The sequence below is a fragment of the Pseudopipra pipra genome, chromosome 7, assembly GCF_036250125.1.
Source record: "Pseudopipra pipra isolate bDixPip1 chromosome 7, bDixPip1.hap1, whole genome shotgun sequence".
NCBI lineage: Eukaryota > Metazoa > Chordata > Aves > Passeriformes > Pipridae > Pseudopipra > Pseudopipra pipra.
Window position 1 is genome coordinate 3,603,350 of NC_087555.1, and position 25,382 is coordinate 3,628,731.

The 25,382-nt window shown below is 48.0% G+C and overlaps 1 protein-coding gene across 10 annotated transcripts in view; it reads left to right on the forward strand.

Annotated features, from left to right (window-relative positions):
• The window catches only part of COL6A3 (collagen type VI alpha 3 chain), a 61,849-nt gene that overhangs the window by 33,532 nt on the left and 2,935 nt on the right, over positions 1–25,382 (forward strand). For 6 of the 10 annotated variants that reach the window (XM_064660266.1, XM_064660257.1, XM_064660261.1 and 3 more), the window contains 32 exons: positions 396–742; positions 1,235–1,313; positions 1,655–1,800; positions 3,213–3,305; positions 3,738–3,791; positions 4,684–4,755; positions 5,635–5,661; positions 5,779–5,823; positions 5,930–5,983; positions 6,143–6,205; positions 6,602–6,667; positions 7,349–7,402; positions 8,139–8,174; positions 8,703–8,765; positions 9,059–9,121; positions 9,784–9,846; positions 10,315–10,377; positions 10,538–10,588; positions 10,711–10,746; positions 10,843–10,905; positions 11,034–11,096; positions 11,788–11,820; positions 11,921–11,969; positions 12,239–12,732; positions 13,389–13,488; positions 13,991–14,689; positions 15,909–16,017; positions 16,937–17,196; positions 18,568–18,828; positions 20,567–20,641; positions 22,781–22,960; positions 23,072–23,119. In XM_064660266.1, coding sequence (XP_064516336.1) covers positions 396–742; positions 1,235–1,313; positions 1,655–1,800; positions 3,213–3,305; positions 3,738–3,791; positions 4,684–4,755; positions 5,635–5,661; positions 5,779–5,823; positions 5,930–5,983; positions 6,143–6,205; positions 6,602–6,667; positions 7,349–7,402; positions 8,139–8,174; positions 8,703–8,765; positions 9,059–9,121; positions 9,784–9,846; positions 10,315–10,377; positions 10,538–10,588; positions 10,711–10,746; positions 10,843–10,905; positions 11,034–11,096; positions 11,788–11,820; positions 11,921–11,969; positions 12,239–12,732; positions 13,389–13,488; positions 13,991–14,689; positions 15,909–16,017; positions 16,937–17,196; positions 18,568–18,828; positions 20,567–20,641; positions 22,781–22,960; positions 23,072–23,119 — 3,909 coding nt within the window. Of the gene's footprint in view, positions 1–395; positions 743–1,234; positions 1,314–1,654; positions 1,801–3,212; positions 3,306–3,737; positions 3,792–4,683; positions 4,756–5,634; positions 5,662–5,778; positions 5,824–5,929; positions 5,984–6,142; positions 6,206–6,601; positions 6,668–7,348; positions 7,403–8,138; positions 8,175–8,702; positions 8,766–9,058; positions 9,122–9,783; positions 9,847–10,314; positions 10,378–10,537; positions 10,589–10,710; positions 10,747–10,842; positions 10,906–11,033; positions 11,097–11,787; positions 11,821–11,920; positions 11,970–12,064; positions 12,198–12,238; positions 12,733–13,388; positions 13,489–13,990; positions 14,690–15,908; positions 16,018–16,936; positions 17,197–18,567; positions 18,829–20,566; positions 20,642–22,780; positions 22,961–23,071; positions 23,120–25,382 lie in introns of those variants that run through there. The other 4 variants (XM_064660258.1, XM_064660259.1, XM_064660260.1 and 1 more) reach the window with 4 other exon arrangements.

The following is a 25,382-nucleotide window of genomic DNA, read 5'->3' on the forward strand; positions in this document are numbered from 1 at the left end:
CTGCATCCCTGAGGCTGGAGGACTGTCACTTCAAGCACAGGCAAAGGGTATAGGTACACTGTGCAAGTACTGACAGGTTTTCATGCAGTGGAAAAAAAGGAGCAGTCTTGGCTGCCTGGTGAAAATGAAAATTTCTCTTGGACTTGGTTTAGGCAGCTCCTCCCAATGAAAAGAAAAAAGAAAAAAACTTAAAATTAATAAAAGGCAAATTTTTTTCAGGTTATCATTGCTATGATGAAAGGAAATAGAAGGCGCTTGTGTATCAAGTGCTGGCAGTTCTTGATGCAGAATGTCTTCACTAATGACTAAAAGAGTGACTAAAAAAGCCATTACTTGAAAAACAATCATCACATTGCTCAGTGATGCTCTTCTCTCTCTCTGCATTTCCCTTTCAGATTGTGACTTGGATGTGATACTTGGCTTTGATGTCACGGATGTTGGGCCCGGCCAAAATATATTCAATTCCCAGAGAGGTCTGGAGTCCCGGGTCGAGTCCGTGCTGAACAGGATAACGCAGATGCAGAGGATCAGCTGCACTGGCAACCAGGCACCCAACGTCAGGGTGGCCATCATGGCCCAGGCACAGGGGGGACCCGTGGAGGGACTGGACTTCTCCGAGTACCAGCCCGAGCTGTTCGAGCGGTTCCGGGACATGCGCGGTCGCGGGCCCTACCTCCTCACGGCGGACACGCTGAGATCCTACCTCAGCAAGTTCAGATCCTCGCCCTCCGGCAGCGCCAAGGTGAGTCAAATCCAAGGCCACTGGGGGGGGTGTTGGCCAGGGAAGCTGGCTTCTGGTGTATTTAAAAAAAAAAAAAAAAAGGCGACTGTAAACTCATAACGATTTTTTAAAAATTATTCGTTAAATAAGTAAATTTATTCACCATAAATTCAGTCACCTAAACCCTGCCTGTTTCCTGCGCTCCCACTTCATTGTCAGGGTCCTGTCCTGACAGTTGATTGAGCATCGCTGCAGCCAGTGCCCGTGACCACTGCCTGGCTGCAAACTATTGCTCTCCAGATATTTCCCTGATCGTGCTCTAGCAACAAACACCTGCATGAGACAATGTGCGGGAACCTGGCACAGAAGTCCCTGGAAAAAACATGGCCTGGAAAAGGCATAGCAGTTCCCCCATCTCCTCTCAGACGAAGCATCCCCTGGAAAAAAGGCCCTTCAGGTTGCACTTTGATTGTGTTTCTGAAACTTTCTGATATAAACTTATTTCTCTCCCAGGTCATAATCCATTTTACTGATGGTGCAGATGACCCAATAAGTCAGCTGGAAGCTGCTTCATCTACTTTGCATGCAGAAGGTAAACCTTTTACTCTTCAAGGCAGCGATTACAGTCCATGTTTACATGTGACCCATCTTGCCCCCATTTCTCATGAATCCACTGGCTTTGGGCAGTAAGGAATAAGGATTTCATGAGTTCTACAGGCACGGGCTGTTCTTCACTGCCTTACTGTGATATTTAGCTGCCTGCAGCCACCTAAGCACGTGGGTAACTCGCACTGAATGTGCCCGTTCTCAGTCAAATAAGCTCCTTTTGCAATCAGAGAGGTGGATAAGGATGTGTCATCACCAGGGAGGGTGTGCAGGCTCTGCAGAGCACCTGGCCCCATCCCAAAGCCCCCTCTGCTTCCCCCCTCTCAGGTGTCAGCGCTCTCATCTTCGTCGGGCTGGACCGAGTGAGCAATTTTGACAGAGTGATGCAGCTGGAGTTCGGCCGTGGGTTCACCTACAACAGACCTCTCAGAGTTAATCTGCTGGACCTGGATTTCGAGCTGGCAGAGCAGCTCGTAAGTAACTTGGCACAGGCAGCGCTGCCTTGTAATGCTGGAGGGAAGCCCATGGCTGGATCTCCTGCAGGGCTGAACCGTGGCTGAATTACACCCTCTTGGCTCTGCTCCTCCCCCCTCCCTACCTCACGTCAGCTCTTCTTACAGATGCCACAGCAAACAAAGGGAAGAGCAGATCATGGCACTGCCTGGTCTCCTACTGCTCCAGACGAGTGGGATGGGATAAGACACCATCAAAAGCTGCCGTGCCAAAAATCTGCTCTCTGCCTATATTTATACCGTTGGGGTTTTTAACCTTATGGTAGTGCCCTTCATACCTGGCCAGTGTTAGAGCTTCTTGCAGAAGCACTGCTTTCTAGGTTTCTTTCCCCAAGTTGATTCTGTTTAGTTAGTTTCTACTTAATATTTATGTAATCCGAAAAAGCAAACAAACAGTAAGTCACTGTATTTCAGACACGCTTTTGACAGACAAAGGAGTTATCCTTTAAGATCCCTGTCAATCCAACCCATTCCATGATTCTTTCAAGATTTACTGCTCTCCCCTATACATAGACCCTCTTGAGTCTGTTAGGCTATTTGCTCTCAACCTTGGAATGTCCAGTTCCCCCCAATTTCTCATCTGCTACCAGCATGGTTGAGGTCCTTTTGCAGTAGATTTAATAAGATTGGGCTTAACCACTGATCCCTGTGGTAATCTTGCTAAGCCCTTCTCCGCACATCAAAGTGCAGCCACTTGGGAGTGAACCTTGGGTTTTGGGATAAAAGCTAGTCTTCAGCCCATCCCCAAGTAATTCAGCCTAGGAAAACACTTCCAAAATGTAAATGTGCAAAGCTGGCAGGAAACATTTGCAGCCAGCAATGTACTTGGCAATGAAAGTGATTTTTTTTTTTTCTTTCCATCGGATGATGCAAATACCAGCTGCAATTTCTCTGGGCCCATATCTTTCTTTTGAATTTTTTTTTCTCTTTACTATATACTCACAAATGGTTCTCAGCCTGCATGTTGCTGGTGAGCTACTCACTGCCACAACTTTCTTGTGGCCTATTCCACAACCTGGATTGGTTTCTTTGGAGCTGAGATTTCTCTCTTCAGTGACAGGCACTGCTCTGGGGACTGATCTCCTAGTAAATGCACTCTGTGAATTCTGCCCCACACGGTTCCCATCTAAACCCTCCTTCTGATGTCCAAAATATAGTGTTGGCTTCTTCTTGCTAACCATGTAACCTAACCAGTCTGCCAACACACACCTCCCTCTCTTGCTGTTGGGGGTGTTTCAAGGCAGAGGGACCCCAAAATGCTGCTGGGTCAATGTTATGTTTGTCACAGGAGCAGTCCCACAGCCTTGCAGGAGTTATGGGGCTCTGCCAAGTTTCTTACATCTTCATGTTGTGTCCTGTGTTGTTTGCTGCAGGACAACATTGCAGAGAGGACGTGCTGCAAGGTCCCGTGCAAGTGTTCAGGACAGAGAGGGGACAGAGGTTTGCCAGGCCGCATAGGACCAAAGGTAGGTCATTTCATCTGGGGATAAAGGGTCCCTGTGCAAGGGACCCCGGTGGTGATGGTGAGCGATGGGCAGGTTGTAGTGGGTGGTGTTAACGAGGGGATCATCTCCACTCACAGTGGGTGATGTTAACGAGGGGATCATCCCTCATTTTAAAACTGACCCTGGGCCATGCATGGGGGTTGAGAGCTGCTCTTCTTCCCTTTCCTCACAGCCTCTGTGTTGTAAAACATCCAAGAGGGCAGGGAGAAGTGGCTGGAAGGAGGAGGCGAAGCATCTTGTGGAACGATTTTGGGACATCAAAAGGAGATGGTTTCTCTCATTAGCTTGTTTACTCAGATGACCAAGTAGCTGCTTGGTGCAAATCTAGGGAAATCTGGAATATCAATCACAGAACCATGAAAGAAATGCATAATCCTCTCTGTTGTCTTCTAGGGTGTCACAGGTGATCTTGGATATGGGGGCTATCCTGGTGATGAAGGAGGACCGGTGAGTGGTTGTCCCTGCTCAAGCAGGGACCTCACTATAGCAAAGCATTTAGAGGCTTTTCCACTAAATATTTTCTGCTGGGGATGTGGGTGTGGATTAGAAGAGACAGAAAGCAGAACTTTGAGGTCCCCCCTCCCAATAGCCTGAGTAGCAACTCAGGTCCTAGCTGCTCCTGGGATAAAGTCAGTCAGGAGCTTCTTGAGAGCTAGAGAAGCATGATGGGGGGAAGAACTCCCATTACTTGATGTGATCCAGGTCTGTGCTGTTTCTCCAAGGCAAATAAAATCCCCAGCTTCATCAAAGCTGCAGCCTATGCCAAAGTTTTCCAGCAGCTGAAAGGTTTGAGGTAGTCCAAGGATGGAACCAAGAGGGGTGTTTCCATCACATGGCAGACAACATGAGTCCCATGACTTCTTACTAGCACTGCTTCATCCAAACTCCTCATGAATCCCACGTCAGCCCTGTAACAAACATCCCCGAGGCATCACTCCCGGGAGGTGAAGCCGAGGCCAATGGCACAGGCTGGGGCCAAGTGCTGCAGTGAGACACTGCGTGCAAGGCAGTGTTCTCCTGGGGCCTGGAGGTCAGGGTGGGATTAGACGCCTGTGCAGAGCTCTGGGGGTTTCATCTTGTAATTTTATTTTTGAAAGAGAAGTTTTATAAAGCTCTTTCATAGCTGAGAGTTTGGGAAGGATGTTTCTCTCCCAGTGACAAAGACTTGCAGTTGGTCCCCACGTGAGGAAAGTTGCGGGCAGGAGATGGTGGGGTGATCAGGCAAAACCTGATGTTCCATTTGCTCCTGTGCCTCCAAGCCACCTCCTGTGGCAGTTAGCCACAGAAACTCGCTTAGCAGGCAAACCCTGACCATTGCTTTTTCCCCTGCATGCAACAGGGTGAGCGTGGACCACCGGGTGTGAACGGGACACAAGGTTTCCAGGGATGTCCCGGGCACAGAGGAACGAAGGTATGTGTGGCACCAACCTGCACGGAGCAGACCCAGAGTCCAGTGGGTGGGAGTCCACCAAGGGCAACTCCTGCTGCTTTAGAAGGTCACACAACAGCTGCCATGTCCACTCCAGTGGTGATGTCCACCTGGCCAAGCACCGAGGCTTTCAACACGAGTCGTGGCTTTAGTGTTGCTGTGAAGAGCAAAAAGGAAGCCCAGAGACACCCAGGCTCAATCTAAGACAAGGCTGATCTATTATCTGCAGTCTGGCTCTGGGGGGAAGAGATGAATCTGTTCTTAACACCAAAACATGGCTCAGAGCTGGGACAGTGTATGGATGGAGACAAGTGAGCCATGGCTGTGGCTTTAAAGAGGAATGTTGAGCTAATTGTTCAGAACAGCAGCCAGAAAAGGTGGGGAAACATATAATATTTATGGGAAATATTCAGTGAAATTAAGGGGATGTTTCCTACCATTTGCTCTGACCACAAGATCCTCTGTCAGGGAGAAAAAGAATGCATGAACCAAGCCCATTAGTTGCAGCTGAGATACTGAGTCTCTTTAAAAATCTGTCCAGCCTTGTCAAAGGCACCAGGACTGGCTCTAGATTAATATAAAAATGGATGCAGGGAGAAAAAAAAGTCAGTGGAGAAAGGGTTGTGGCTAAGGAGTGAGCTATTTTACTGGATCAGCTGGATTAACCCCACAATCCACATATTTTATCTTGGCACAAGCCTTGAGGAGGCAGCTGAAGAAAAATATTGGCATAAGAGGAAATAGGCAATGCCCTGGTCCTGGCTCTGGGTCTGCCACCAAGCCCAGCTCTCCTTTCTCCACCACTTCCCACAGCAATGAACTGGACAAAAATGGAGTAACTCCCTTTTCTGATCTCTTTAGGGTTCTCGGGGATTCCCAGGAGAGAAGGTAGGGAGCTATTTCCTCATGCCATGGCGGTGAGCATGAATGTATGGACACATCAGGATCCCCCTCCCTGTTCCCTTTTCCCTCAGTGAGCATTTGCCCTTTGCCTCTCTTCCACAGGGTGAACTGGGAGAAATGGGCCTGGATGGTATTGATGGAGAAGAGGTCAGTCATTTTAATTGCTTTACTCCTTATAACAAGATGCTTCAGTGAAGTGTTTAAGGAGCACTTTGGAAGTGGCAAATATGCTAAAATATTTTTCTTTTTTTAGGGAGACAAGGGTTTGCCCGGCTCCTCTGGAGAGAAGGGATACCCCGGCAGGAGGGTAGGCTTTAATCACAGTGGGGCTAAGGGATGGTGTCAAGGTGGATTTGAGCCAGGGGAGGGGAGAAAGCCATCACGCTGCCCTCAGGGCTGAGGGCCTGGGCAGAGATGCTTTTGACAGGCAAGGGCTGCTCTCCCAACCCTCTGTGTCTTCCTGCAGGGTGATAAGGGAGTTAAAGGTGAACGAGGAGAGCGAGGTGACCGCGGGGTCCGTGGAGATCCGGTAAATACTGCTGAGACATCTGCTTGATTTTCCACCCACTTCCCACCACTCCTGGGGGTCATCAGCTCAGGCTTATTAAATGGTGCTTGACAATGGCAGGTCCAGTGACAGAGCAGGAACTGGGAGGTGACATGTGGGCACCACATGCCTCTTGATACCAACCTGTCAATCACTGTTTCACTATATTAAAATCCCCCTTCCTCCCCTTCTTTGGTATTATTATTTCTCCCTTGAAAAGCTGTGTCTGACTGAAAACAGCAATAATACTTCATCTATTTCAGTCAAAAAAAGAAAAAAAAAAGAAAAGTTGGTCCTGAGCTCTAGCAGAGCAGTTTATGATGCCTGATTTTCATGTCCCACTTACACAGATGTTTCTCATTGCTCTGTTGCTTTCAGGGAGATTCGGGAGCTGATAACACTCAACGGGGCTCCAGGGGCCAAAAGGGTGAAATTGGACCAATGGTAAAATTTCTTTGCTGTCTTGTGTTGTTTTTTGGTTTTTACAATAGGATGGGAAAGAGAAAGTATGAAAAAAGGGTACTGTCAAAACTGTGCAGGTTTCTTAAACTCATCATGCCTTGTCAGATGGAATGGGGTTTTTTCCACTAGAAAATGCTTCTGGTTTGCAACTTTCTCTGTGAAGATGTCAGTTTAGAAAATGTTTTGTGTAAAAGGTGCCTTTTCAAAAAAAATTGTTATTTTACAATGTCTTTTTTGATATTTTCACTGAAAACAACTTTGCAAATGGAAATTAACTTCATATGTTCTTGTAGGTCATATACAGAAATGGAGAACTGTTTAGATGATACCAAATCTGAACTTTCTGATTCACCTGAAACATTGGAAAAAAAACCCCAAAACACACTCTCCTTGGAAACTTTCAAAAATCATGTTTTAAAATCAGCTCAGAATAAAAATGCATCTTAAAATGTCAGAAGGGAGTTCCCAAAGAATGGGGATGTCAGATTGTGCTGGCTCAGAAACTTGATCGAAAGTCTCTGTGACTTGATAGAAGGATTCTCACCAATGCAGGACTATTAAGTAATGTGTGAGAACATGAAAGGATCCAATTTTTGAGCTGAACATATTTTCCCAGTGCCTGCTCATCTCAGGGCTCTCACCTGAGTTTTGTTTTTCCCTTAGGGAGAACCAGGACCGCCAGGGCTCAAGGGCCAAGACGGTGGAGTCGGGAGGAAGGTGAGCTGCCAGACCCCCAGTCAGCAGGGGCCAAGCTTAGATTGACCAAAACTTTTTCCCTCCTGCCCTTCCATGTACTTTGTTTCACAACCATCAGGGATGCAACCACAAAAACCAACAAAGCAAAAAAAAAAACAAACCACCCAAGCTCAAGAAGAAAAAACCTGGGGGGCTTCCCTGCTTGTTGTAGGGATTTTAAAGGTTTACCCCTGAATTTATTCCCATGCAAATAACTCAGTGCTCAGATCAGTGGAGCTACAACTGATTTCTATGTAAGGCCAGGCTGGACGGGGCTTGGAGAAACATGGCAGGGGGAGTGGAATTAGGGTCTTGAAGGTCCCTTCTGACCCAAACCATTCCATGATCCTGTGATATGCATCTGCATTTGGCTGCTGGTTTTGAAAAGGCAAAAACCAAACTGGAGCTGGTGTGACTGGAACATCTGGAGATGCCTTCCCTGCTCCCATCCCAGGGATGGTGACACACTCCTGCATACATGAGGGAGCAACACACTTATGTGGTGGAGTGTTGGGGGATGTGAGGAGGGAGAAAACATGCCAAAGTTTGATTAGAGACAGCTGGCCATCCAGATTTCTCTCTCCCTCTCTCCCCCGTAGTTTAAACAATTCAAATTTAATTTTGGACTCAGAGCAGCATAGATACGTGGACATAAAAGTGATAGAGAACCGTGTGGTTACATACTCCAGTAACAAGCCTCATTGTTTCTCCATTCCAGGGTATGACAGGACGAAGGGGACAGATAGGGGTTAAGGTAAGTGGTGATGGGGACAGCACCTTGGGCTCCTGCCACACCATGGACCATGCAGCCACAGCACCCAAAGACATGTGCCAAGAGATGGGCCCTCTCTGCCTGCTCTCTCCCCCAGATTTCCCTGCTCCTCCTGCTCAGGCTCATCTCCATGTATGCTTCTAGCTGGACTGGGTGCAGAACCAGCCATTCTGGGGCTGCCTGTCCTCTGCAGCATTCCCTGGTCAGATGTTTTGTCTCCATGTGCTGCTGGAGCAGTGTAACAGGGTCAAAGCATAAAGGAGGTTGATGCCCATTGATTGTAGGGGGGCAAATTACCCCACCCATGCTGTGCTTATTCTCTGCTATAACTATATTCTGAAAAAAGAGCCAAACCAAGAAAAGAAACAAACACCACCCCCCCCCAAAAAAAAAATCTGTTCTTCCCTGCTCTTTGTGCAGTTGTAAATGCCCTGAGATCTCCTTTCCCTTTGCATGATGTTGACCATGTCCCCCCATGCCAACCTGCACTGTGCTGTTCTGTACTTCCAGGGCACCGCGGGCGCTCCCGGTCAGGCAGGACCGGCTGGAGAACAAGGCATGCGAGGGCCTCAGGTCAGTGAGTCTGCAGCAGAGCAAATGTCTTGCCTCATGGTACTGCTGTGTTGTTTCATCACAACCACTCACCCAAAGAGTCTCATCAGCAGGGACTGTCAGGGTTTGGGTATTTTTGGGTGTGCTGTGGCCAGGCTGTGCTTCCCAGGGACATCAAGCCTGGAACATTCACACCACCCAACATGTGATGAGTTTACAAACTATCTCTCAGGCGCTGCAGCATTTTCTTTCTTTGGAGTCTTGGTGTGTTTCTGTCTGTGTGTGTTGACAGTGTCTCTTTTCTCTCCGTGCAGGGTCCACCTGGCCAGCTTGGCACACCAGGCATAAGAGGAGAGCAGGGTGTTCCTGGACCCAGGGTAAGCCTGCTGCTGCTTCTCAGACATTGACCCAACTATATCCTTGTTGAACTAACAAGATTCAGCCAATGTGTCTTTCTATTCCCTAGGGCTCCAACTCTGTTCCACTCTCTTATAACACACTCTTCCAGCATGATTCTCCTCTCAACTTACGCTAAAGATTTCTTGATCAAGAGTTATAGAAGAAAAAAGTTAAAAGCAACCACAGAGGGGTCAGGACTTCAGCGTTTGGCCTGTTATGGTTTGCCATTTTAGTTCAAAAACACCCCTGAGTGACTGGCAGGGCATCTTCTGTGACCTTTCACCCTCTGAAGCCAGAGCATAACCATCTCACATGCTTCCTGGGGGGCCCCATGTATTTATTTCTCTCTCCTACTACATGGACATAAAGCCAGACAATCCTGCATTTCCCCATGATTTTTCCCCTCCTGTTTTCCAGGGGGGGTTCTCTAAGGACAATATGAGGTTGCTGCTGACATTTTTGTTGAACTGAGCTGGACATCCAGCTCTTCCCAGCTATGTATTGGACTTCTGAATTTCCTAAGGTGTTTTGAGAGGCACCAGCCCTACTAGTCAATACACGATTTCTGTCGTCACCTCATTCCCTGGTTTCTGGCACTCAAGTTTTCTTGACAACATGCCTCTCCCCATTTCCATTCCAGGCTGGTGGTGGACCTCCAGGAACCCCAGGAGAGCGCGGCAGGATCGGTCCCTTGGGACAGAAGGTATGTCTTCATGAGCACTTGGCATCAGCAACCAAAACAGCATTGAAAGCTTCTGGATTTTGCATGAGCTTAAAAAAATATATGAGACGAACCTCTTGGGCTTGTCCAGTGTGGAGTGAAGCAAGGTCAGTGCTCTGGTTGCCTCATTAGGCTCCTGTTTCATCAAACAGAGAGGCAAAAGTAATCAAGTAACTGGGCAGATTTTCAGATGATGCTCACATGGGAAGGTTGTTGTGCTGGATCTCTCTAGACCCTCCACATGATTTTATCTTTCCTGAAATCACTAAAGGTCCCACTAAAGAGCAAGAATTTGGCAGAATTGCTGGCTGTGTAGGTCCAGCCGTGCCTCTCTGCCACAAGGACCAGTGCAGACTGGTCTATGTAAAGAAACCAGTGCTGATGGGGTGGGAAAGGCTCAGAGCTGCCTGGAGTTCCAGCACATGCTTTAACAGATGCTCCTGTTCACAGGGTGAGCCTGGAAACCCGGGACTCAAAGGGCCGAATGGACAGCCAGGCCCACGAGGAGAGATGGTAAGTGTGGCCACGCCCTCACACCTTTGAGGACACTTAAAGAAGAGTTTCTCAAAGGCCTGTACTTGAGTGGGTTCTTTCTATTGATGCTGTTGGACCTGTGGGGTTTCAGCTATTTATATATGACTTCATATTAACAACTTTGGCTTTCCAATTTTAGGGTGATGACGGACGAGATGGAATTGGTGGCCCAGGTCCTAAAGGCAGAAAGGTAGGTGTATGCTCAGCATGCCCAACTCCTTAACAAAGACAAGGAAGTTGCCAAGGTCTCCAGTGCAGATGGAGAAGGGCATTTTGTAAAACAGATTCAAATAAACCCTTCTGTTGTTTCAGGGAGAACGCGGCTTCATAGGCTACCCGGGGCCCAAGGTAGGGTGCAACCCATGAGCTTTGCATTCCTTTTCCAAGGAATGTAGCCATGATCCTGCAGATTTAGAGCTATAATTTGTGTTTTTCCTCAACCAGGGTGGACCTGGTGACCGTGGTGTTGCTGGAGGCCCCGGCCCAAAAGGAAACAGAGGCCGCAGAGTAAGTTGGATCATGACACAGCTTTCCCCTTCTGCATGAACACCCTGAAAAGATGTACACATCTTTTCCCCCAAGTGCTCCTGGCAATCCTGCAGACGTTCACAGGTAGAACTTCTCTTTGTCTCTAGGGAGATGCAGGAGAACCTGGGGCACCTGGTCAGAAAGGAGAGATTGGATATCCTGGGCCATCGGTAAGTGTTCATGGCATTGCTAATGGAGCCTCTGGCTTCACCCTCAAAGAGAACCCTGACTGAGAAATGTGGTGGTCCCTATTGGTGCCAGGCATTGAAAAATAAGCCCATCACCTCCTCCTCCTGATTTCAAGTTGGGCAAATACCTCTTTATTTGTCTTGGATGTGACTCTAAATTTCTAACTAGCTGTTTATCACTGATAAATATTTACCCATCCTCAAACCGAAGGAAAAATTCAAGAGACACATTCTTACCAGGCACTAGGATTTCCCCATGGCAATATGCCCCTTAAAATTCCTTCTAGGACATTCTCAGCTCCTTATCATTTATCACCCCACACAGGATATGGTCCATGACCAAACCTGGCTAGCACAGAGCATCCTAAAAAGGCCAAGATGACTTGAACTTAGAGCATTATAAATTATAGAAACAAAAAGTCATAAAATGGTCTGGGTTGTAAAGGACTTTAAAGGTCATCTAGTTCAAATCCCCCTTTTGGGTTTGATCTCAGCTATGTTTACTCCCCACATGGGAAAGCACTTCCCCCTGTGCTGGAAACACAGATGAAAACAGACAGATTTTCCCTTGGCTTCTGCATAACCTGTAGTTAAATAATTATTCTGACAGTGTTCACGTGGCACCCTGAAAATACACACTACTCTGAATTTATTTATTTATTTTTTTAAACAGGGGCTTAAGGGCGATAAAGGAGAATCCAGAGATGTAAGTGTGGCATAATTTCTCTTGTTTTGAAATACTCTTTGGTTGGCTGTGTGACATATCTCCTTTTTCCCCCTTCCTCCCTCTCTTTTATTTTGTGAAGCACTGTGCGCTTGTGCGGAACATCAAAGACAAATGCCGTGAGTACATCAGTGCTCTGCTAAGTCCCTTTCTCTACCCTTCTTTGCCCATCATGTTACATGACTGGCACTGACCATGCTGCTTTTTCCCTCCATCTTTTCCACAGCTTGCTGCTATGGTAAGTCACATTCAGCCCTTTAAACCCCAGGGTGACCGTGTGCCAGAATTGTTGCCCTTCCCACATGCATGGTATGAATGATTTACCCCTGCTGAGGATGTGGTCCTTGCACCCTGACAGCTGTTTGAGGCTTGATTTGTTCCCAATGCACATTCCTGGCAGGTCCCAAGGAGTGCCCTGTGTTCCCAACCGAGCTTGCCTTTGCTATCGACACCTCCTCGGGCGTGGGCAGGGAAGTTTTTAACAGGATGAAGCAAACTGTGCTCAGAGTCGTCAACAACTTAACCATCGCTGAGAGCAACTGTCCTCGGGGTGCTCGGGTGGCTTTGGTCACCTACAACAACGAGGTCACCACAGAGATCCGCTTTGCTGATGCCAGGAAGAAATCCAGCCTCCTCCAGCAGATCCAAAACTTCCAGGCAACCCTGACCACAAAGCCACGCAGCCTGGAGACTGCCATGTCCTTCGTGGCCAGGAATACCTTCAAACGTGCCCGAAGTGGCTTCCTTATGAGGAAGGTGGCTGTCTTTTTCAGCAACGGGGACACGAGAGCCTCCCCGCAGCTCAACGACGCCGTGCTGAAACTCTACGATGCTGGGGTCATACCTGTGTTCCTCACCAGCAGGCAGGATGCCGTTCTCAGCAGAGCTCTGGAGGTTTGGGGTCATTCACCCTTTCTTTCCTTTTCTGCTCATGACCTCAGTCTGGTTTGTGGGGGAGACTGATGGCATTGGATCCTACCGGCAGTGAAGGGCTGGCTTCCACAGGCCTCTCAAGTGCTTCAGCACTGAGAAAGCATTGCTGGCAAAACTCATCATAGCATGTCTACTGGGAGAGAAATCCTAATTCCACAATCACCACAGCACGTGCTGTGAAACGCTACTGAGGTTATCATGAGTCATTTGTATTCCAGACCATGGCTCCAGGGTGCCAGGTGTGGTATGAAACAGAAGGAAGGAGTCTCCATAGTGAGAAAGGTCTGGCAGAAAAGGCAAAGGGTGGGAAGACTGGAAGTACATTAGCATAGTTGGCAGAGGGAGAGTGGACATGCAGAGATTTAAAGCCACAAAAAAGCCCCAGACGAGCACACTGAGCACTGGTTCAAGCACTTGATCCTTTTCTTGGAGTTTGTGACTCTAAACTAGTCCCACTAACACACGTCAGGGCCATGAGGCTCCTTCAAATGGGATCCACCAAGGCCACTGTGCTGAGCAGAGAATCTCTCAGAGTTGTGCATTGCCTTCCCTTAGTCTGAGCTGAAAACAGGAGAAGGCAGCATTGCTAACCCTGTGTTTCTGTTTCCATCTACCAGATCAACAACACAGCAGTTGGCCATGCCATTGTTCTTCCAGCCAGCGGCAGTCAGCTGAATGAAACTATCCAAAGGCTCTTGACTTGTCACATTTGTCTGGGTAAGGCATCCAATTTCTCCTCTAGACAGTGCTAAATCCTTCTGGTCACACAGCAGTCAGTTGTAAGTGGTGCAGAAGCGAAGCCCAGCTGGGAGTCAGTCCCTTTGTTGATGAAGAAAAGGGATTCATGTTCTTGGGTTGAGCAAAAAACATTGGCACTGTGAATGAGGCACCTGGGGTTCTCAACTTTGTAAAGAGAAGCTCCTTTTTAGTCTGGTTCCCACTTTTAGCAGCTCAAATACTGGTAGCAAAATGCTCTCAAAGATGGCCTTCTGCCATTTATGACAGAGTGCTTCAGAGATCCTCTTGGACACAGGAGCATGTAAAAATTCTAAGTGCATAACTAAATGTGTTGTGGTGTGAAATGAATTTGGTATCAAGTAATGGACCAGCCAATGTCCATGGCTTGATAGTATTTCATATGATACAAGAGATTTTTACAAAGATAAAAGAGGGTGATTTTTAGCTCCTTCAGGTGAAACCTACTATATTTCTTCCTTAGATGTGTGTGACCCCAATCCAATCTGTGGTGCTGTTACCCAGAGACTTGGATTCAGAGACAGAAGGGCAGCCCCAACAGATGTTGACACTGACATAGCCTTCATCATGGATAGCTCAGAGTCCACCACACCTCTGCAGTTCAGCGAGATGAAGAAGTACATTTCCCACCTTGTAAGTAACCTGGAAATCAGCTCGGAGCCAAAAGTATCCCAGCACCACGCAAGAGTGGCAGTTCTCCAGCAAGCTCCTTACGAACACGAAACCAACTCAAGCTTCCCACCAGTAAAAACTGAGTTCTCACTAACAGATTATGGATCCAAAGAGAAGATCATTAACTACCTTCACAACCAAATGACCCAGCTGCACGGCACGAGGGCTCTGGGCAGTGCAATTGAACACACAATAGCTCATGTTTTCGAGAGTGCACCAAACCGTCGGGATCTCAGAGTCATAGTCCTGATGATGACAGGCAAAGTGAACAAACAAGAACTTGAGTACCTGCAGAGGGTTGTCACCAATGCAAAATGCAAAGGGTACTTCTTTGTTGTCCTGGGCATCGGCAGGAAGGTGGATGCCAAGAATATCTACAGCCTAGCCAGTGAGCCAAGTGACGTGTTCTTCAAGCTGGTCGATAAACCAGCAGAGCTTCACGAAGAGCCCTTACTGCGTTTTGGCAGACTGCTGCCATCTTTTATCAGAAGTAAGTCTAACATCCTGCAGCCAAAGTGTTATGAAAGGGGCAGCTCAGAGGGGTTAATCTCACAGGTCTGGTCTACCTGCCTGTTGATGGCGGGGGGTGGCTCTAGCATGGCCATATCTTTGGGCAGTGGGGCCCACTGAAATTAGTCTCTTTTTATATCTTCTGTACTGTTTGGTGCATTTATGGCTGCTCATAGGTTTACCTAGTTGAGTAAGTCTGGGTTTTGTTCACTTTGGACTCTCCATCCCATCCCATCCCACATTGGCTCACCAAGTAGAGTTTGTACTTCTGTCTGCTTTGACTTGGTCTCCATGGGCTCACCTGTGGGATCTGACCTCATTCTGCATGGCTTGCCACTCACATCTGCAATATATCCCATAGGGTCTGGTCCTGCTGAGGCTCTTGGCCCTTTGCAGTCTGCCAGCACTTCCTTGGAGCTCCTTGAACACCCAGCAAATCTTTCTTCCCAGTATCAGCATAAATAACATGTCTAGCAGGCACTTGTATGGCTCAGGCTGAGATCTGGAGTTGCTGCATGCAGACTTAAGGACCAGATGGATAGGATTCTTTGCTCAGGGATAAACAATGCTGCTGAGTTTGGGATGTGCAGACTATGCCTTGAATATTTGCATCTCAGCTTAGCTGGAGACCCCAGGCTGGATCTCCAGCAGCTAGGGATCCTAAACACACCCAGCCAGCAAGGACAAGAAATGGACCTTCTCTAGGAAAGCTAGTTTTTCTCTAGGAAAACTAGCTTTTAGCAACAATTCCTGAAAATTAGACTAGTGGGCTGATAAACCACTGACTTAGGAATGTCTTGCACTAAATAGAAAGCAAATATCTGGAAATAAATGTTTAGGTTTTCTCAGTTTGCTTTTTCCATTAACTGCATACAGCAGCCCTGGAAACTTCTAACTCTTGAAAAAACATCATCTGTGTGGCTGGAAGTGCCTTGTTACAAGAAGTCTGTTTACACCTGACAAAGACACACAGCCCTCTGGTATCTTGTAGCTATGGCTCTCATGTTTGTAAACTGGAATAACAAATCTCCCAGCCCAGGGTGCTGCAGCAGCCATACCAAACATCAAGAGATATTCCATAGCAAGCAAGAAGAGAGAAGTTGGGGTTTTTTTAAATGAATAAGAAATATATGTAATGCATTGCTGGTGGGTAACCACCATCCTCAACACCAGTGTTTAATGTCTCTCTCTGTCTCCAGGTGACTTTGCTTTCTACCTGTCTCCAGAGATAAGGAAACAGTGTGAGTGGCTCCAGAATGACCAGCAAGCCAGGAGCCAGCACCCCGTGCACACCGGGCAGAAAGCAGTGTAAGTACTGGTTTGTCTGCCAGACAATAAGTGTTGCTTTTTGTCTCCCTCTTTATCTCAGAGAGAAGCCTTCACTTCACAGTTCCTGTTTGGAAAAAGAAAGAAAAAGCAACTTCAATACCAACAATCAGGATTATCTTTTAATTAATATAATTTTAATAATATTTTAATTAATTTTAATAGCTCCCTTAGTGCTGCGTCAAAAGAGCAATAGAGATATCTGACAGAGGGGGTAGACAAGTACACACATAATTTTCAATTTTGGTTCAATTTCATATTTATATATGTATAAAAATATGAAAGACATATATACTCCTTTGATTGCGTAAATCAGGAATTCCAGAAATTACAATTAATTTGGGGGTTTCTACTTAACACATTATTTTCAGAGGCTGGGCTGCCCTGGATTATCTGATATAGAGATTCCATCACAGAATGCATCCTAGTATTTTCTGAAGAGAAGTGAAGGCTTGTGTCACCATGACTCCCTGCTGGCACAGAGCTGTGCTGGCTTTAGAAGGTTGAGCCCCTTGAAATTAGGCATGTTACAGACCTGTCTACTGAATCACAGAACAGTTTGGGTTGGAAGGAACCTGAAAGCTCATCGAGTTCCAAGCCCCTGCCATGGGCAGGGACACCTTCCACTAGACCAGATTGCTCTGAGCCCTGTCCAAGCTGACCTTGAAACACTTGGAACACTCTTACGTGTGTAAAGTTGGTGCATAGATAGACCTGTGCCCTGAGTGACGAGCAGTGCTCTGCAGCACTTTTCAATGCTTGGTTGTGGGCAAACCTAAAGCTGGCAAAGACTATTGACCTTGCGTGGGTTCTTGCCAGTGTTTTTTATGTCCTGTCCTCTCTGCTTCCAAAATCTTGCTCACAAAAAGAAGAGCCATCTCAGCTGCTTTTGCTTCGGCAGGTATGTGGCACCCAACGCGACCCTGAGCCGGACCCTCAGTGCCAGCACCACGCTCAGCGCGACCATCAAGCCAGCGGCGAGCCCCCGTGCCAGAACCACCACTGCCAGCACCACGGCCCAGAGCAGAGCCAGCGAGCAGAGCACGGCCAGTGCCGTGCTGCCAGCGAACGCCACCGCTCCGAGCGCAGCCAGCACCACCGCCCACGCCAAGGCCACCGCCCGCGCCAACGCCACGGCCGGCGGCAGGAGGAGACAGGGTGGTACGTGAGCAGCTCTCCCCACGCCAGCACTGCCTCCCCCTCGGCTGTGCCACTGGGGCTGTGGCTGTTCTTCCTCCCTGGGAGGATCACACCTACGGGAAATGTCAGTAAGAGGCCAGATTTCGTGCTTGCAGAAACAAGTTTTTAGGTGCAAACCTGGAGATCTGCACTGGGGGGTTGACTTGTCAACTTGTGTTGAGAATTTTGTACAAAAATGATTGGGGGAGAGGCTGACCACAGGCAGCCTTATGTTCTTCTTATGTTCTTCATAAGAAGAACATCTAAACCTGGGACAATCCATCCAGCAACAGGGAACTTCTCCTTCTAGTGTGGCCCTTTTGCTTTCTCTGATTTCCTCACAGCATTACCCCTTGGCCAAGCTTCACTATTTATGGTGATTCACACAATGGCATTGTTTGAACTCTGTCAGCTAATGAAAATAATTATTTCATCACTGAATCAGCGTGGAGACCTCTTTGGGAACTCTAAAGCTCTTTCATGTGAGCACAGTTCATGTAAAAGAGACTTCCCACGTATTTTTGCAAGGGGGGTACAGGCAGATCTGTAGTAGCTGAGCAAGTAACAAGAACATGTGTCAAAGCACAGGGATGCTTATCCAGTCACTGAAGGCATGTCTCTGCATAAATAATGAATAAAAAGCAATATATAAAAGAAATCAGCTTTTGCAAGGTTAATGCTTTCAATAAGCTTGAGGAGAACAAATATTGCTGGGTGTTTCTTGCTCTGCTGCTGCTTTCAGCAGCATTTATAAAAGTCTCATTCAGTATTCTGTCAGAGCAGGAAAACCTCTCCCTAATAGCTTCTTTGATCTGTCTAAGGTTGTGTTAAGCTTATCATCCCTGGAAGTGTTGCATGAGTCTTGGAGTGACCTGGCAGAGCGAAAGATGTCCCTCTCCAGAAGGGGGTTGGAATGAGATGGCCTTCAAGGTCCCTTCCAACCCAAACCATTCTGTGATTCCAGGTTCAAGCTTAGGCAGGCTTGGCTTGAAGGTCTTCAGCAGCTGTGAATCCATTGCACCCTAGAGAAGGATCTGACTGGACACATTTATAGTTGTTGGGAAAGTGCTGGGAATTTCAGGCTGTGTAAATCTTGTGAAAAAGAAAAAAAAAACAAACTTTGATTTGCTAGATTGCAACAGATGATTAGAAATAAATAAATCATCTAGGCTATGGAAAACAAAGCCCCTCTGCAGTGTGCTGGGTTGAGCACCTGAGATAGCAAAGTCCCAGCCTTGGTTTCACATGCCTTGGCTGTCAGTGGACTAGGAAGAAGATCCTGCAGCACTGAGGCACTTTTTCCCTGAGACCTTTCCTCCCTCATTCATTGTTTGTTCTGATTTTGCCTTGCAGCAAAGACCCACGACCTCCAGATCACGGATGTCACTGAGAGCAGTGCCAGGCTGCGCTGGGCCAGCCCCGAGCCACACCAGGCCAGCGCCTTCGACATCACTGTCACCTTGGCACACGACCACTCCCTCGTGCAGAAGCAAAACCTGACTGGCACCGAACACGTGATCCGAGGACTCAGAAGTGGACAAAAATACATCGCCGTTGTTACCGGCTACCAGAAATCCCAGCCCAGAGTAACCTACACAGGGACATTCAGCACCAGTGAGTACCTCTTAAAAACACCTTTTTTTTTTCCCATTAAATTGACACAAAAAAATGGGGATAAAAATAAGTAAGGGACAGGGAATCAGTTGGTAGCAACAACCCCAGCCCTGGCAATGCTCAGTTGTGTTACTGCATGTCTGCAGTCCTCTAGACCAGCAGCAGGTTATGAGATGGGGCAAATGTGTTTCTTTGAAAAATGCAAGTTAAACTTCAGTGGGCTTGAATTGACACAGACTGTGGGATAATTAAAGGCAGTCCCAGAGTGGAGTTTGTTTGTACGTGCTGGAGGGTTTGTACAATGGTGCAAAAGGTCCTGGTGGGGGTCCAGACAGCACTGCTGCAATTAATAAGAGTCAAACTGGTAAATTCAGTCCAGCCTGATTGCAAAATAAGCAAGAAAAGCTGCTTCTCCAATTGCCATTTCCATATGCTCCTGTCTACTTCCCATACTATCCAAAAAAACCACAAAGAAGAGATTAAATGGAGGGTTTAGTCCTTTGGGGATCTAAACTCCATGTGTACAGATCTCATGTGAACCTCACCAACCTGAGCCCTCTGGCATGACCAAAAGTTGCTGCTTAAGATACAGTCAGGTTTTTTTGATGCAGTTTGGCAGAGAGGTGACTTGGCTTGGTGGTATGAAGTTTGTGCTGGTTGTGCCAGTGCTGTGTCTGGCTGCTTCTGGCACGTCAGATCCAGTTTCAGTGCCCACAGAGAGCCTTTCCTTTGGCTTCGGTGGGTTTGGACCAGTCTCTTACCTTCACAAGCAATAAACATGCCCACAAAAATGTGGAGAAAAGACATCAGTGTGGAGAAGTAACATTTGCAAGTGCTGAGTTGGAGCTCCTGATGCCTAGGGAAGCTGCATTTCCCATAGAATAAATTTTGAATGGGAACAAATTGAGCAGGCAGTGGTGACACCACATTAGCCCACAAGCTGTGACCTGGATACTGAATAGCATTGTCACCTTACCCACAATCATGCTGTCCACTAAAGAAAAGCAAATCCAGCCCTTCCTGTGGCTGCAGCCCCTTGCTACACTCCAGACCCGTGGGAGATAAACCACAGGAAGGGTCATGATGCAGTGGGGTGCAGCCATGCAGGGCACATTGCAGTATGAACCGTGTTCTTCCCATCACAAGGATTTTCTCCCCCTGTGACAATCCCTAGTGTAGTTCCTAGTGGAAAGGGAGGCGTGATGGGAGGAGTGTGGTCCAGGAGAGCCGTGGAATGCACAAACAGTTCTCGAGGGAACAAGAGAGGACCCATCATGGATTTGCTTGCCTGGAGGATGCCATTTTTATTCTGTTGTCTCTAAGGCCAGAAGAGCAAAGTTAAACTGGCTAAAGAGAGGCCACATGCAGCTCCTGAGCCCCCACCCAGTGAATGCTGTGGGGTGAGAGGGACCCTCCCCAGCGGTCATGTGGGGCCCTGAGGATACTCTTTGGGATGACCCCTAAGGATGAGCTGGGTTGTGCAGCAGAGCCGCTGGCCGGGAGGGAAGGGAAGCCCTCCAGGCACAGCTGGGCGGTTGTGGATGACTCATCCCATCAGCTGCCTCCAATAAACATTGCTGAAATGTATGTGTCCGGTAAACAGACCCAGACCTGACTCCTGCAACTCGTGTGCATCCCCTGCGCCGGAGCTGGGGCCAGGCAGTTTGTTTGTGGCTGAGCTGAGGGCGCTGCTGCAGATGCCCTTCCCTTTGGCTGACCCCCTGCTCCTTCTCCACAGAGGCCTCAGCGCAGACCAAGGTGTCTCTGGCCAACATGATGCTCAACACCGAGCCACTGGAAGGGCCTGACAATGGTGAGTATGGTGGGAGAGCTGGGCTGGGGGGCTCTGGCAGGACCCCACTGAGAGCCAGTCTTCTCCTTGCCTGCTCCTAAATCCGTCCTGTCTCAAAGTCCTCTCAGGACCAGAGGATCTGTGAGTCCTTTGCTTTGCAGAGCCAACAGATCGTGACCTAGATGACATCCTGGGCCATGTGGGTATGAGCCCTGTATGGGGTCTCTGCCCCATGAGGGATCCAGAAAGCCCTGAAGTTGCTGTGGTCTTCATGGGGAACTCAAACCTGGTCCTGTTCCTATAATAAGGATGGGTGATGAGCCACGACCCAAGTGCTGGCCACTCTTCAGGGACAAATTGTGTCCCATGGCCTCCCTGGCATGTGTAGATGAAGGTGTGGATACAGAACATCACCTGATGCTTGCTCATTCCCTCCTTCCTCATGTGGGGCAAAAAACAGGTCTCAGCCTCTTGTTTTGTCACACAGCTCCCAGTAGGGGCTTGGCCAGACTGGACAGGGCTTGGAGCAGCCTGATCTAGTGGAAAGTGTCCCTGCCCATGGCAGGGGGTGGAACTGGATGACCTTTAAGATCCCTTCCAACCCAAAGTGTTCTATGATTCTATGCCCAACAGCCAGAGATTGCCAGGAGTCACATTTGCATAAATTAGACTAACTGGTAGCCTCCCTCCAGTGTCACCCATCTGCCCATCCCCTGCTGCTCTGCCATGGGTGGTGTATGTAGTAAACTGCTAAATGAGTGAGCTGTCAGCTCCTACTCTGTGGTTGATCCCATTAACCTGTGTTAATAACCCGCAATCACTGTAGCTGTTAATCGTCATTTCATCGCTTTGGTTGACATAAAGCTCATTATATCAGCACTATTACACTCAGTTGTACCATCAATGCCAGGCTGCAACTCTTCCTCCAAGGACCTGGAAGGGCTCTCGGCCTTCATCAAGCAGCACATCCAACCATGGAACTGTTGTCCAAAATGCATCCCATGTTTTTCTTTAAACATTTTGCTTGCACTGTGGCTCATTTTCTTCCTGCGGAGATGCTGCTGCTCAGTGTGCTCAGGCAAGAGTTGTGAAGCTGCTGTCGAGCTCTGGCTGCTGCTCGTGCTGAGTGGGACGGACATGGACCTCACACCTGGCTGGTGGCACCACTGGAGGGGCCGGGGGCTTGTGCCAGGCAGGGACCATCTCATTTCTGCCTTCCTGCATGACCCATCATCCCACCCTTCCCGTATGTTCCCGCTCTCCTTTGGTCCCTCTCCCTGGCACTGACATCCCCTCAGAAGCCTTGTCCCCACCCTCGTGGCTTCATTTAAGCTGTTGTGTGCCAGCCCTTTGGAAATAAGGTTTGTAGGCTCTTCCTTCTCGAAGCAAGATGGATGTGCTCGCCCTGTGCTTCCACACAAACCTCTCATTCTCAGCTCCTCTTGATGACCCACTTGCAGCAAACTCCACTGCCTGAGGATTTATGTAGCTGACCATTTGGGGGAAATATTCCCCAAGGATGTTAATATGAAGGTTTTCACCAGGCTGAAGACTTTAAAGAGGGCAGGGAATTTGGGAAGGGTTTAGCCGAGTGTCTGTGCAACAGGAGAGACCCACATGCAAATCTTCTGACAGATGTTGGAGGAAACCCCAAATTCTGCCCTCCTTATATAGGTAAAATAGCATGGGTGGACTAGCATTGCTAATAAAACTCTAGGGTATGGACCTAAATTATCTATTTTGGGGCCAGGAAAGCAGCATATGTTTAAATCTGCACTAAGCCTTCAAGTCCACCAGGTGCAGCTTGCTGTCAGAGATAAACACACTTAAAGATTCAAAGTTGCAGCCAAGACAAACAGCTTTGAGAATAGATGGGGGGGAGTTGTGTGAGGGCTCAATCCTGAGTGCACCAGCAGGGAGTAAGGGGCTCCCACCACGCTGCTCCAATTTGGAGTTTGGATGCATGACAAAATCAAGAGCGAGGAGAGGTAAGCTGGAGGCTGAGGGAGGTTTGCATCCAGCAAGAGAAATCACATGAGAAGGAAATGCCACCAGTCCTGTACTGGGCTTTGTTTTCCTTTTTTTTCTTTTCAATCTCTTTGCTTTTTCAGCTTGTAACCCTTTCAGAGTCACTTAACCTTTGCACCTTTTGACATGCAGATTGGCCAGACCCTTGCTTGCTGGACTTTGACATGGGCATGCAGTGCAAGGACTATCAGGTTGTGTGGTTCTTTGACTACAAACACAAGTTCTGCAGCCAGGGTTGGTATGGTGGCTGCGGAGGTAATGCCAATAGATTTGAGGCCGAAGCTGAGTGCATTAGCAAATGCTTAAAGCCACGTAAGTACCACATGGGGATTAATCCTTCTGTATTTTATCCTGTTGTCGAATGATATTTGGATTGGAGAGAAAACATCGTTTAAATCCTAACCCATGCTCTTTTTCCTCCAGCAGCAGCTGAGAAAGCCATGCAGCAGCATGAGAACAGATTATCGTCAGGTAACACCCAAAAATACCATCAATAATCACAAACCAAGCAAATCCATTCTCTCACCTTGACCATTTCACAGCATGTCCTAGCCTGCCCGGGCTACCACCAATAATACAGACTTAGTTTTCACTTGCTCCCTGACAAGACCATGCCCAACCATCTGCTTTGCATGAGCAAGTCACCTTTGCATGTGTGTTGTCACAGCAAGACATGCTTTGTTTGCACAACATGACTGCAAATCACGGCTCTGTGGCAAAACTACTCGGTAGATTTTGTGCAAAACGTGGGGTTGGTGAACTGGAGCTTGGAACGGGCCCAAACCAGTTTCTGTTTTCATTGCGTGACCGGCCAATGCCACCACTCTGCTGAGATGCAGAGAGTTCCAAACATTTTGCTGCCAGTAACCAGAACACTTGATGGGAAGTGACTCCAAGAGACTCAGGCCTTGCAGGCAGATGTTTTCATTTTGCACCAAAAGATAAAAATCAAGATTGAGGGAGGAGCATGCGGGAAAATGGCAATGACCTCCTCTCCTCAAGGAGCTTCTAAGGTTAAGGGGTTGTGTTTGCAAACCTCTTCAAGACCTGGGAAGGGAGTAGAGACTTCCAGTCACCACTGTGGTGGTTGAGCAAGGTTGAGATGGGAACCTGATCCTAGCAAAGCCTCCTTATCATAGCAGCCTCCCCCTCCCAGTGGTGTTTCAGGGCCCTCTGCAGAGATGGGAGGAAAACCAAGGAGTGAAGACAGCTCCAGTACCTAATAGCAGGGCATTAGTCCTTGAGGGGTCATGGCAAATTAAGGACCTCTCCCACCTTTTTGATTTTCTTAAGTTTATTTTAGTCTCCTTAAAAGGAGGTTGGGAATTTTAGGCTTGGTAATTTTTGTCACTGGCAGCCCAAGTCCAGCTGTGGTTTCCCCTAAAGAAATGTGCAGGCAAGTAAGGAAGAGGCCACCACCAGCCATGGAGATGTCTGGAGTGGAAAAAGGAGATTTGAAGGCGCTTTGGGGATTCAGATGGGCATCATGAATCCCTTGGCTGCAGTTTGAGGAGTTTTCAGCCAGAGGAAGCAGCATACAGCCTGTACAGCAGAAACCCATATCTTCCAACCTAGAGCAGGACTGCACCCTCACAGAGCAGGGAAGCCCCACTGGTGTGGTTTTCTCCAGAGAGCCCTGTTTTTACCAGCCCCAGCCCATGGGCCAGCCCCTTCTGATCATCGTCACATGCCTTGATGGTGTTTCCAGCAACTGTTGTTGAGGCTAAAATGGTATTTCATCAACTTGGCACCGTTCTGCCCCAGGCAGTTAGTCAAGAAAAGCAGCTGAGGGGCCCTGGAGGGACGCTCGTGTCTCTGCCCGCCACGTTCCACTCACCACTTTATCCTCTTCTCTTTTTCTGAAAAACCAGAGCTTGAATCCACCACAGAAAAAGAGACACAGGATTCACGTGCAGCTCAGCTTTAAGATGCTGGGCACTGGGTTGGGCTCTCAGTTCAGCCCATACCAGGCACAACACTGAGAAATGAGTTCTTTCTCAAACCTTAGGGTTCTTGGGGTACAAAAATATGCACAGACCCACCTTCCATTTGAAACCTTTTAAAAGCTGTGATAACCTTTATTTATTGACTTTATATACATATATATATTTCATGTGTAGATGTGGCACTTGGTGGTGTAGTGGTGGACTTGGCAGTGCTGGGGAATGGTTGCACTCAAGGGCTTTTCCAACCTGGATGGTTCTATGATTCATTTATTATTATTTTAATTTTTTACCATGTGCCACTGAGGAGCCCAGGCACATTTACTCCATGGGGTGAATTAAAACCCTGTCTTGCCATGGCTCTCCCCATCTTTTGAACTTGCCAAAGCCCAGCCACAGCTTAAAACACATTTTAACTCCTTAGTTCTTGCTCTCCATCAATTATTTGAAATTTTTGGAGAAGCTTTTTCTTTCATTTCAAACTGAAAGAGGAGAAATTTAGGTTAGATATATAGAAGAAATAAATTCCTGTGAGGGTGGGGAGGCCCTGGCACAGGTTACCCAGAGCAGCTGTGGCTGCCCCTGGATCCCTGGAAGTGTCCAAGGCCAGGTTGGACGGGGCTTGGAGCAACCTGGGCTAGTGGAAGGTGTCCCTGCCCATGGCAGGGAGTGGGATTGGATGAGCTTTAAGTTTGCAACCTAAACCATTCTGGGATTCTGGGGTTCACTGTGTTTTGGGCTTGGGGTTTTTGGTAGGTTTCAGTTGAAATGCCCTCCAGGGGTTGAGCCAC